At 34.3% G+C, this 13853-nt stretch overlaps 1 protein-coding gene across 1 annotated transcript in view; it reads left to right on the forward strand.

Annotated features, from left to right (window-relative positions):
* The window catches only part of LOC109377489 (low-density lipoprotein receptor-related protein 1B-like), a 177006-nt gene that overhangs the window by 154405 nt on the left and 8748 nt on the right, over positions 1-13853 (forward strand). Inside the window, exons 7-10 of the mRNA XM_019633851.1 lie at positions 298-490; positions 1123-1248; positions 5115-5243; positions 7294-7413. Of these exons, the coding sequence (XP_019489396.1) occupies positions 298-490; positions 1123-1248; positions 5115-5243; positions 7294-7413 (568 nt within the window). The remainder of the gene's footprint in view (positions 1-297; positions 491-1122; positions 1249-5114; positions 5244-7293; positions 7414-13853) is intronic.

Here is a 13853-nt window from a genome sequence, read left to right on the forward strand (position 1 = left end):
TGGTTTTGGTATATAATACTGAAAAATACAGTTCATACAAACTCAATGACTATTGAATAGAAATATACTAACAATATTAAGTAAGCACATTGTGAAAGATAAGTATAATGAAAAGATTTAAAATAAACTATAAAAAATGTTATGATACTACATTTAGTAAAATGCATCTCTATCTGATGATTTCTATTAATTAAATCCAACTAATCTTAATCTCTTATTTTTTAAAGCAAAAATAGATGTGGTTATAGAAATGCCTTTATCTCTACTTTAAAAATATGATATTTTAATTTGTTTCAGGTGATTGTTAAATCTGGGCCAGGGACTTTCCTCAGTCTGGCTGTTTATGACAACTATATCTTCTGGTCGGACTGGGGAAGAAGAGCTATCCTGCGTTCCAACAAGTACACAGGAGGAGATACAAAAGTTCTCCGTTCTGATATCCCACATCAACCAATGGGAATCATAGCCGTCGCCAATGACACCAATAGCTGTAAGTTACAAGGGAAGCACATTTATTTCTTAATTATATAATCTCTCAGAAAAATGTCTCTGTGTTTTGGTAATATTTAGTTGGATTTTGTTTTCTTAAAGTTCCTGGGGGTAGTATTCAGGATTTGATGATTCAGTATATTGAAATTTCTGAAAGATTTAGGACAACTTCTGTGCTTCTTTATTTATCACCAGAGGAACAATTCATTTTTAATCATTTGCTTCTGCAATTCTATTCCATTCTCTCTCACTCCTCATCCTGGAACAGTCAAATCAACTGGTTTCCATGAAAATAATAGTTTGTGATAAGCAAGCTTTGCATCTGGGCTTATTTTTTTAATCACTGGAATACCTACAAAATTCCATTTTATAGCATCAGTGTGGTTTCTAGTGGTACTAGTGCATTTGATGCTGTGGCAGGCTTCCTTGATAACTGTGTTAAATATAGTGATCTGTGTTACATATTTTTCTAATGTTTTTATCTTTTAGGATGTTTGAATTTTCAAAAGTCCTGAATTTTCCTTGTTTTTGACATATTTTTGAGAGATTGAGGCTGTGTAACAATTTACTGTTAATCTAATGTATAATAGGAATTCAATACAAAATATTACCAATGAAGCTTCTTCGTTGCAGGTGAACTTTCTCCATGCGCATTGTTGAATGGAGGTTGCCATGACCTGTGCCTTTTAACTCCCAATGGGAGAGTGAATTGTTCCTGCAGGGGAGATAGAATATTGCTAGATGACAACAGATGTGTGAGTAAGTAAAGAGATTCAAAATGTGATATGACATACTGCTCAAAACAGCACACATGGACATTGACATTGTTTTAATATATTCATGAAGTTTTATTCTCTTTCAGTATTAACGGCCCAGTTGGTTTATCTCTCTATTCTAGAAAGAACTCAAGTCATCATTCCACTTAGTTAGAGCACCATGTAATAGATAATGTTAACCAAAAACATTGACAAATGGTACATCACCCTGATTGTGGGCTGAAAGATGTTGGGTTAATTAGAGAAATAGCTGTACACAATGATCATCTCAAAGCTTGGAGTTATGACTCTGAAAATTAAGCCAAAAGCAAAATTAGTTTAAGGTGAAGTAAACCAGGAGACAGCCTGGTATCAATAGCCTTGTAGTAAAACCACTCACAGCCGGTCACAGTAAATGAGAGAGAATGGCTCATGCAGCCTATTTGTAATCATTTCTAAACTGTTAATTAAGAATGTAATATTTCAGCCTTGCATGACGTTTATACCTCCCAAAGGCATTAAAATATTTAATTAGTACCATTGCAGTATATACTTATTCACAGATTAGTTTCAAAAACTGTTTCCAAAATAAGCAAGGGTTTAGGTGTTCCAATATCACCATGAAAAATTAGCCAGCAACATGTAAAAAGATTAATTTCTCTTTAACATTATGACTTTTTTTTATAAAAAAGATGAGGAAAAACCATGTTATTGGAAATTGAACTAATTTTCAGAATTTGTCAATTTTTGACATTTTTTTCTTTCTTCATCTATATCCTCATCTCACATCTTTTCATCTTAGAAATTTAACAGAGCTTGATATGTCTATATTACAAAACTAAGTACCAGAAGCTGTAAGTATCTTTCATCTTCATCTCCAACCTTCTTATGCTCTTTACCAGGTGGATCTTCTCTTTTACCTGCTCTTTACTTTAATATAAGCACTTGGACTTCATTTTATTTACCTTGGAAATTACTGCACCTAATACAAGAACTTTGACATATTTCTCGCTTTACAAATTGGTACAACAACCCAAAAAGGCACCTTTTTGCGAAATCAGTAAAATATTTTTATGTTAAACTGTGCCAAAGCAAATGAAGGAATGATGCAATTGGTCAGTAAACTTTAAATGAAGATAGCCAATTTCAATAATTTGGGCCACAAATTCCCATATTTCTTCTGAACCTATCACTTCCCTGAATTGTTCAGGCAGTTGCTTAACCTCTCTCTTTCTGTCTGCCTTTGTGGTTTCAGCTGTAATGGTCTGGATCTGATGCCATCTGTAATCCTGGAGTGTTAGCCATACATTAGAATCACTCATGTTTCTTTTACAGGTCACTACAGGCCAGTAGTAAAGTGATGCCTTTGATCAAAACAGTAAGGCTTATTTGTATACAGTGGATGCCTGTCCTTGCTGCAAAATAGATTACATACATCTGTCCCGACTAAGCCACCTGCTTCTCTCTGTTGATGAGAGGGAATGAATCAGACAGAAAACCATCATTTTAGACATTGTTGTATTCACATGAAACTGTAGAGTGAGATTGGATTCCTCAGAGCTGACAAACCTTTATAAAAGCAGCCTGTATCCATTGTACATTCATACTGAAATCTTGTGGTCCAGCAGACAGATTGGAAAATAATTATTGGCTTCTTCTTGTCACATTCATCTTTGGGAAAGGCGGATATTTCTGACATATTATGTCCATATCTGAATTAGTTCATTCAGATCAGTTCATGGATGTTAATGTCAGTGTTAAAGGGTGGAAAGGTCATTTCCCAACATCTAAGGGTAAAGGAGGAAAAATCATTTCTTGTCACAACACTTGACAAAAAGATTAGGCAATTCCATTTCATACAACATTGCTAACTTATCAACACACATGATGGAAATAAGAGTAGCAACTATAGTTAGATAAATTACCTTGTAAAAGAATCAGAGGGCAGCTGAACCACATTTTTGTTTCTAGAAAGAAGCAGGAAATAATATCGCTTCATCAGATGAACATACGTAAACAAGACTTGTGCCCATACAGTGTTTGCATAATAAAAACTTACTTGTTATGAATAATTTTTGGTTTTTCCCTTCAAAGGCACAAGGATTATAAAAGTAAAATGTGACATTTTCTATGATAATGATCAGTTTTCATTGGAAATGAGATATTAAATACAATGCATTTAATATAAACTAAGCTGAGAAGGTTAATAGAATTTCAGTAAATGACTGAATTTTGTTCAGTTCAGGAGCCAAGGTGATATTGTGTGGTAATGCCAGCACGCTTCATAACATCTGTTCCTTTAAAGTTAACAATATTTTTAGATTTTAAATTATTGGTTACTTTCTCTAAAATGCATTCTACTTTAGCAACTGACCAGTGAAGTTTAGACTATACCAGGAAGGAAAAAAAAAAAAAACTATCTTTAGAGAGTTTTGCTATCATTGAAAGAGTTAAATAAAAATTCATAGATAGGTAGATAGATAGATAGATAGATAGATAGATANATAAAAATTCATAGATAGGTAGATAGATAGATAGATAGATAGATAGATATTCTGTTAAAATGAGTTACATAAAGCCTAAGAATAAAAAAGAAATAAAACACTGGAAACTTCAAGTAGTAGTAGTAGTGGCAGTTTAATTGACTATTCCTGAAATAATGCTTAAAAATAAATTGATAGTAAATTGTAAAACTTAGCTATGTTTCCTGCATTAGTTGACATAAATGAATTCTAACTACCTCCAACATAAATAATAGACTAGATTTTACTGTATAATTAACAACCAGCAAAATACCAGCAAGAAAACAGCACGTAATACAACCAAAATATTGCGTTCCAAAAATATACTAGTAAATCTATTTTTTAAGAATAAAAATAAGGCAATTTTTCCTGAGAAAATCTTTCTAAAAACAGGGGTCATATACTGGCCTTCCAAGGATGAAACCTACCTGTAGAAAGGTGTTTTTATGGTACTTTGTGGCTATTGGCCTGTGCTCACAAATTGGGCCAAGCACATAAAAAGTCAGACTTTTAATTTCTTATGAAGATCCTGAGACTTAGATGTGGGACAATATGGCGGTGTTCAAGGGGGGTCCATAGGCATTGGGTGCACCTGCTTTGTAGGTTGTCATTGGCCTCACAGATCATCCTGCAAACCCATCCTGCATTTCAGGGGGCAGCTGCTGACCTCGTGTGGGAATAAGAGAGGGTCTGCTCCCTGCTCACCACCATGGACAGGACAGGATGTTGATGAAGATAAATTTAGCAATTTGAGTACTTCTGATTGATAGATTTGCTACAGTGATTGCTTCCGAAGGTAGTTGGGGAGGAAGAACAGTTGGAGGTGAGATTTAAGTGACATAAATCAAGTCAAGCATTCAAAAATGAGAACTCTATGTACTGATACATTTCAGAGTACTGAAGAATATGTAATAGAGTCCAATAAGAAAATATAAAAACACTCTCAGTATGTACAAAGGTAATTTAACTGGGCCTTTTATCAAATTTAGTTTTAAGATAGGCTGCTAGCCAAGACACATACATGTTGTCTCCCAAATTTAAGCCCCTCTTTCTCTCCACACATGTGCATCACCAAATGATTAGCCAAATACGCAGATAAGCATAAAAGAAAAATGAAGTTGTGCAATTCCCAAAGGGAGGGAAAGAAAAACAAAGGGAGGGGAAAAAACAACTCAGAAAGTGTCCCTTTGAATTTTTTTTTAAAGAAATGCCATAAACTATTACCCTTTATTTAATTTTATATTTAGATAAATTGTAGTTTATTTTAATAATTAAGATTAAGGGAAACAATTGTTATGGCATCACAAATGTTTATTATTTCATAAAAACATTGCCTTTTTCCTTTCAGCTAAAAATTCCTCCTGCAACATTTATTCAGAGTTTGAGTGTGGAAACGGAGAGTGTATTGACTACCAGCTCAGCTGTGATGGCATTCCTCATTGTAAGGATAAATCTGATGAAAAACTGCTCTACTGTGGTAAGTGTCCAATACGTGATTTGTCATTTCAGAGGGAAGTTTACAATTTTTTAAAAATATTTTTTGGTTTGACTATCTCCATTTGGTTTATACATATGGTCTCTCATTAATAGGTAGATCTAAGACCACTAACTTGGCTTTGCTTTTGTTCACCTTGTTTCGTATCCATTACCCATGATATTCATTGAAGAATTTTCTCATAGTTTTCCAACCACGAGGGGCAAATTTAACTATAGCAGGATCCTGCCTTTTGAGTTGCCTAGTTATTTATCTTTAGCAATAGGTTTTAGGCTTACATTCCTAAAAATGTAAGTCAGAAATATCAGTTATTGGTGAATATTGCAAGCATATGGATCAAAGGTCCATCATCAGCCAATAGCATGTTGTTGAATTGATATCAAAGCATTGTCCAGTCAATTTTTGCCTCCAGGATTGCCCCAGGGATAGGTCCTTAGGTTCAAAGGCTGATTGTTTTAGCCATGGTCACCATCAATCATGGAATTCCACCTGCTGTTCCTTGGTAGGTGACACCAAGTGATAGTCAACCTTCCCCTCTCCCTTGGGAGTAGAGGTTGGCTTTTTTACCCTAGTAAACAAGTGATATTAGCATTCATTGCAACAATATTTCTCCTGGAAATTTGTGTCTATGAAGTCATGAATAGTTATTGTAGTATTGATCCAAATAATTTCTAAATTGACCTGATTTATTTTTGTGCTATTTTAGTCTCACACTCTTTCACACTGCAGAGTAACACACTCTGGTTTAAAATGATAGTCAAACATAATTTGTCAATGATTGGTCTATAGCTAAAATCTCATGGAATTTACCTCAAATGACACATTTTCTTGAACGAACAGCTATATCCTGTACACTATAAAAATACTAAAGAGTATACAATGTAATAATAATCAGCTTACTAATCCACATTTATTATGAATTAGCTTGAGTATGTATTTTACGTTATTTTTATCTTCTTAGAAGCCAGATCATATTTGTCTGAGCAAAAATTGGCAAACTTTTTCTTTAAAGAATCAGCTAGTAAGTATTTTAGGTTTTGTGGGCCATACATGCTCTCTGTCACCTATCCTCTATATATTTTAAATTTTTTGCAGTCCTTTACAAATGTAAAAAACATTCTTAGCGGAAGTCACATGGAAACTGACTCGTGGGCTTCATTTGGCCTATGGGCTACAGTTTGTCAACCCCAGGTGTAGATTCCAAGCTTCAGAATCATGTTGAGGTTAAATCTTTGTTTCCAAACCTACTAGTGTGTGAGTAGCGTGAGCAAGGGTAATTCTCTATATTTTAGTTTCCTACTGCAAAACCAGCCTAGCTTGAATGGTGCTTAGAGCATTAAATAAACAAGTGTATGTTTACATATGCTCAATATAGAGCTTGGCATAAAATTAGTGTTCAATAAATGGCAGCTATTATTATTTAAGTAGTGCCTTCTGCCCCAAATCAGAAAATGTCAGGAGAGTCTCATTAAGGTAAATAAAAATCAGAAGGCAATTATTTTTCTTTCTAGGAAGTTCTGGTAAACATTGCTAGATAACTTTTAAGAGGAATTTATGGTTGTTTAAGGGATCTGGGTTCATTGATTCAGGAATACACATTTTGCTACTCTTTGTTTCTTGTTATAAAATCTTCGCAGGATGCCAAGGAGATAGGAGATAAGTGTTGGAATGTCTTTATTACTTTAGAGTTATTTATTTCTCCGGAATTGAAGATATGATATTTGTTTATGCCTGTGCTGACTGAAATGCCAGAAACTGTAATGAGGGTATAATTTGAAGGTATCTTCAAGTCTGAATCACTGAAGTCAAAACACTTAGTCCAAAAGGCTCTTTAGTGAATGAACTACTTGAAAATGCATGAATATTCTAACCCAGAACTTTGAACTGAGCAGCACTTGTTTTATAAATCCATAATCCAGTCATTATGAATGAAATCTCTCCTGTGATTTTCTTTTTGTAAAAGAGAATCTTTTCTTTTCAACAAGACCTTCAATAAGACCTTCAATTATGTGTTTCCACTTTTATTTATAAGAAAACAGAAGTTGTCGAAGAGGGTTCAAGCCCTGCTCCAATCATCGCTGCATTCCTCATGGCAAGTTATGTGATGGTGAAAACGACTGTGGAGACAATTCTGATGAATTAGACTGTAAAGGTAAAAATATATGTTGCATTCAGACTGCAAATATTATGCTATTGTTTCCGGAACTTTTCCAAAGTGTGTTCCTGAGAGTACGATAGTTTCACCCTTTTGGTATATAACACCTACATCTATGGACCACACTTTGGTAAATGCTGTTGGAGGGGAGTTATTAGAGTTAATTGAAAATGATGACTATTTCTCTGTTTCTGGTTTCTATTCCTTTGCTCACTTTAAAACCCTTGCCATTGCTCACCTCTTTAGTTCTACCTCCCTATTTATTGGCCATTTCTACCAGAATATGTAAGACTAATGTGCTGCTATAAAAATGTTCCCCCTTTTTCCTCAATTCTCTTTTTTACACATGATCTCATAGTTTCTTAATGACTGGAAAGAAAACCTTGGTGTTATCCACGATTCCTCCTTTCACCATATTTTATCACCTGTATGTCTAATCATCAAAAAGTCTTTAAATTCTTTGAAATATTGTCCATTTTAGTCTACTTTGATCCTGGATGAACAGAGTACCTATCTAAATACTTTCCTTGCCTCTACTCTTTCTAGTTAATCACAATGCTGTTAGTCATGCTAACATTATTTGACATTTTCCCATGGTGTTTGCTGGGACAGATCTGAAAGGCAGACTACCTGGGATAGAACCCCAGTCCCAACACTATGTGACTTTGGACAAGATACTTAACCAATCTGTGCCTCAGTTTCCCAAGCTGTAAGAAAAAAAACAAATTTCTATATTAATATTAAATAAACTTAGAACAGAACTAAGCATATAGTAAATGCTATGTAAGCATCTGCCCTTTAAAAAAAAAAAATCACCGCCCTACTGAATAAACACAAATGGAGTTTCAATGTTTGCAAAATAAATGACACGTTTTTGAGTTTGACTGTTAAGGTTTTCTAAAATCTGGACTCAACAGATTTTTCCAAACCAATTTCCCTTTTAAAATCTTTCCATTCAAAAAGACTGATGGTAAAGAAAAAATGTGAAGTACAGTTGTAATGAGAAGGCTATGCAAAGTTGAGAAAGAGGCCAGAATATATATAAATTATTTTGTAGTTAGAAAAGTGTTGGAAAATTACTTTGCCATCTTGTACTGTATAACCTTGGCCAAACATTTGAGCAGTTTACCATATAAGGTTGATGCTGTAGTTTAGGAAGAAACATATACATTTGTAAATTAAGTCAACTACTATTTCATATTACCTATAAAAGATTAAAAATGATAAAGTGCTATAAATACTGGGAGTAAGTGGAGGAAAATGGATAAGCATTTGGAAGAAAGGAAGAAAGGAAACTAGAAAGGGATTTAAAAAATGGATATGATTTATCAACTACTTGCAAGCAGAAGAAGAAAATGTAATAAAGACATTAAGCTAGAATAAGGGTAAAAATATCAAACTAAAATTTGAAGGCAGTGAACAATAAATGCAGAATGTAGATTTTAAAACAAAATTCATAAAAGGAACCATGGGAATTTAATAAGTTACTGTGAGCTTTCTTGGAAAATGATTTTTTTTTCCCAAAAGTGGTAAATAAATTAGTGTTTGGGTTTATGAAATATAGGCCCTAGTACATTGTAGGTGTTTATTAAATTCTTATGTGACTGTTTGCAGCAATAAGTCTTCCAAAAAATATAGATAGTTTTTTTTTTCTGCCTAATGACATCAATACTAACATGAATAACAATAAAAATAGCTCAAAATATGTCTATTATTGATATTTTTTAGTGTAAATTTTTTATTTCTATGTTACAACTATTTCAGCCATATACGTGGGCACAGAGCTACTGCAGTTGCTGTCAAAACCTTTTTTTGTGATAATAGTATAAAAATCATAACAATTGGCTGTCTTAAACAACAACAACAACAAAAATTTATGCCTTGAAGTTCTTTCTGTGTAATGTAAGATGTTTCAAACTAAAAATGCCATGGAAACTCAAACACACTTTATTACTTACTAGAAATTCTTAGATTTAAGTAAATGGACTAGCTGCTTTAGGATAAATAAATGGGTAGCTTTTTTAGATGAAAGATTACTTATCTCATGTACACCTTTCAGATTTGATTTTTCTCTCATGTTAAGTTTGTTCTCATGCTCTCCTTGTTGGGCACATTTCAGGCTGTAGAGGAAAGACTTCCATGGGTCCATTTCCCAAAAGCCAGATTATCTAATAAAGAAAGCAGTGATTCAGGTGTGTGTCTATCAAACACACGGACACTTATGGCACCTAAAAGATGATGATGAAGGAAAAAGAGCAGTGAGGGCTCAGGGAGACAGGAGAGACGTCTCTCCCTAAACCTTTTCCTCTAGTTGCTCCTCTGCTTCTATAGCCAGTGCATCATGTGAATGCAGTGCTTTGCTGTATATATATATATGCATACATGTACACAAACCGTCTATTATTTTTTAATGTAAACAAATGAAAATAAAACAATTTAAATTAGTACAAGATAGAAATCAATATATACAGGGAAATGTTGATAGGCTGTGGAGAGGCTACACTGGAATCATCTGTAAATCATTTAGAGTACTGTTACATTCTTGTTTGTTTAGTTTAGTTGTTAATAGTATTTAGTATTACTATTTTGTTTTTTATTTTTATTCCACAATGCAGAGAATTCATTTACAGAGTGGAAACGAATGTTACAAGGACTTATTTTTGGTTTCTTCTCCTTTGGAGGAAAAACAAAATCCCAGATCCTTGTAAATTTTAATACTGTCCCTTTATAGCTATTCCTTTCATGACTGAGAGCTTTAGACTTTAGGCTATGGCGGGATAGGTTTGAGAGGTTTTCAGAAAGTCTGTTAGTCTGTATTCCTATTAGGATTGTGTGAGCGGTTGAATGAATAGATTCAGGGAGAGTACATGATTCCCCTCCTTTCTTCCATGTGATATGAATGTAAATACTCCCTTTGTGAAGTATATGAACTTATTTGGCCACCTGAAAAGTTTTAGGGAAACTGGAGAGATAAGTAGTCATGAGGCTACCTAAAGGAGAGGAAGGTGTTGTTTGTTTTGTCCCAAGTGCATAGCAAAACTTTGAAGATTCCAAAAACAAGAAGCTAAAGAAAAAAGATATAAAGAAGCTAAAAAAAAAAAAAAGAGAGAGAGAGAAGAAAGCATCAGTCCTTCTGGGTTTGCATACCCTTAAAGTCCAGGCAGTAAATTAAATAAAATATGTGGTTTGAAAATAAACAGAAGGGATATGACAGCAAATTTAATGCCTTTCCCCCTCTCCTCTCTTGTCAGTTTACCTTTGCCACAGGCTGGGTAAGGGTGTTGTTGGAAGAGAAAGCATTGATTTAGGTTATTTATAAGAAATGTCCTAAGAACTGCAGAAAGACCAATCGATTTTAAGTATTTTATATTTCATTAAATATTTTAACTGACATGGAAAAAAAGTGGGTGAAATAGAAATATTAAAAAAGTATATGGAGGAAAGAGACTTACTTTGTCTCTTGCTACTACTTTGATCCACAATCTCAGTCAGATCTCCCTTTGTAATATTTCATTGCAATTCTGGTGTGGCTGTCATGTTTTCACTCACATTTTGTAGGCTTACTTTTTCTTTTGGACAATCTGGCAGGAAAAGTCTATTCCTCACTTGGCTAATCTTTATTTAGATGATCTCTCTCTCTCTCTCTCTCTCTCTCTCTCTCTCTCTCTCTCTCTCTCCCGATGTTTAGCCCAAGGAAAAAATGTCAGAAAGCTTTCATATTCATTTGACAAATTAGAGATTCCAGCATCTTTCTTCCTCAAAAATCATCCTAAGGATGAAAAAACTTCAATACTTGACTAACCAAAACAATGTGAGGAAGGAATATAGTTGAGGGAACAGAGAGGAAGGGGTTTTGGAAGAAGAGGCATTTGCTTACTTATTTAATAAAGCTCTCATAATTCTCATGGATTTTTCCCATCACAGGACTTTTTTTCTTGCCTTCAAATGCTAGAGATCTTAATCCCCATGACTAATTTGCCCCTGCTACTAATAAAGTCTTGCAACATTGAATATATCTAATTCTGTTGCCAATTACCACCCTATTTAATCCTCTGGTGGTTTCCAAACTATACGAAGTTGTAGACTATGTGGAAAAAGGATTAGAAGGAAAGTGACTATCTGTTTCTATTCGCACATCTTATACACTCCTAGGCCTCCACCAAGAATCATAGCCCTATTTTTCATTGGGAAAATGGGAAAAAAAAATACCTCCTGCAAATCTACCCATCTACCCAGTTTTCCTGACTCCCTATCTTATCTATTTTACTTTGCCTATCTTTTAAAAAACTATCCCCTAATCAATCTTCTCACCTTCAAAATTACAGCTTCTTTTCATCTACTCAGAGTTTCTCTCATTTCTTTCTTCTTCCCAGAATTCCATCTAAAACTTGGGTTTTAGTATTCCACATTTCCCACTTCTTAAAAGTCATTCTTTACTCTGACCTCTACCTGAGAGCCCCCAATACTAGTTCTGAAACTCTATTACTGTGAAATCCCTGAACCTCCAGTCCTCATAACTGTCCGAAATGCCATCTCTATGTTCATGAGGTCATAACTTATTTCTTCCCTCTATCTGCTACCAAACCCACTCGGATTGATTCTCTGCCACATACACAGGAGATTGTCTGTGGAAACTTGGAGGAAGTTGGAAATGGTGAAATGGGTTGTGATTTGTCCCTATTGGGATCTTTCTGGCATCCTAAACTCTATAAGAAAGAACTTCAAGTGTATTAGGAGACACATCTTTGTAAACTTGTCTAGGCATATCACCACTATCTAGAATATTGTTTCACAGAAAAATGAATCCTGTCTCTACATAAAGGAATTATAAGGAATCTTTTGGAATAGACCTCTTAATGGGAGACTGCTAATACATATCAAAGTCAGAAACAAAATGTAAATGCTTGTCAAGATTATTTTCTATGTTATATATTCCATTTACTGTTTTCATTGAAAAATATTAAATGTGAAATATAATAGAAAGGAATATGGAGGAGATTTTGCTCTTTTAGAAATAAAAGAAAAATATCTATTTTTTCCTGTTTGAAACAGTATATGTATCTCTACTCATAATAGCATTATCTGTTTCAGATGATAAGATGCTCTTTTTAATAAAGAAAACAGTGAAGCAATTATAATTGCAAATTGTAAATAAAACATTTATTCTAATCATCATTTAAGCACAAATAATGATAGACTTGCAACACAATTAAATATAATAAGAGCAGTGTATTATGAAATACAAATGACATACACACCTTTGGTAAAATTTGCATATTTTAAGTTAGCATTTTAACCATTTACAACTGATATACTTTCTATTTATAATTAAATAGGCTTTTTAAAATACCAACACTAGTAAAAGTAGCATAATCAAAGAGCCCTTCAGGTTGTTCATTAACATAATCAACCTGTGGAAATTTAAATTTGGAATAAAAATCTCCCGTAAGTTCTCTAACACACGTAGCAAGTTATGCACCTGTTCACAACATATTGCTGGAAACCATTATATGGTAATGAATGTGTAAGCAAAGGAGAAAGGAATATATGAATAAGAATAAGCTATTCTTTTCAAAATAAACATAATGACAGTAGCACATTGAAACTCAGTTTCATCTAAGCATAGTAAGGAATTGGAAAGCCATACTTTCCAATAAGAGACAAGTCATACCACATTTATGTTTCTTGGCATGAGGCATCCACATTTTCTACACCAAATGTTAGTGATATGGCCATGCAAACGATTATAACATAGCATGGCTGGCTTTCTAGCAGTGCTGAGCTGTCATCCCCTCTCAGAGTACGAAAGCGAATGCTCAGTGGCTTCTCCTGCTCAGTCTCTGTCTCTCTGTCTTTATCTCTTTCTCAAGCAGGGAATGTTCCCCATCTTAGAAGTCAGATTGGGATTTCCCTGTATGCTCTCACTGAGCATTCACTCAGGGCCATATCCTTGTATTTTTTATGGTAGAAGAAAAGAGAAGTTTCCACAACATTCAATTTTTTTGTATCTTGGCTTAGCCCTGAACTGGCAAACAAAGCCTAGTCCTTACTGTCATGGAGTTTAGAGTTTCGTAGGGGAGCAGCTACATAAAGAAGCAATTGCAAAGCAGTATCATAAGTACCACAACCCAAGTGTGGGGTGGGGGCCAAGGGTCAAGTTTGACTTCTCAGAATTAAAAATGCAGAACCAAACAAAAGTGTGTAAATTTAACTAAAACAATCAAGATGTTAAAAAGCAGAGTCATTTTCTTTTTTCTTTCATCTATCGCTCTCTTTTTTTTTTTAAGATTTTTTTTTATTGGAAAATTGGGGAATGGGAACAGCGCTGGGGAAATGGGGGAAGGGGAACAGAGAAGTTGCTGTCCTTTTGTTCTTCAGTCTAGTTGTGGAGGACGTTGCTTCACTGGCCCAAGTTGGCACCATCATTGCGCTCTTCC

The sequence above is a fragment of the Hipposideros armiger genome, unplaced genomic scaffold (assembly GCF_001890085.2).
Source record: "Hipposideros armiger isolate ML-2016 unplaced genomic scaffold, ASM189008v1 scaffold_1418, whole genome shotgun sequence".
Lineage (NCBI taxonomy): Eukaryota > Metazoa > Chordata > Mammalia > Chiroptera > Hipposideridae > Hipposideros > Hipposideros armiger.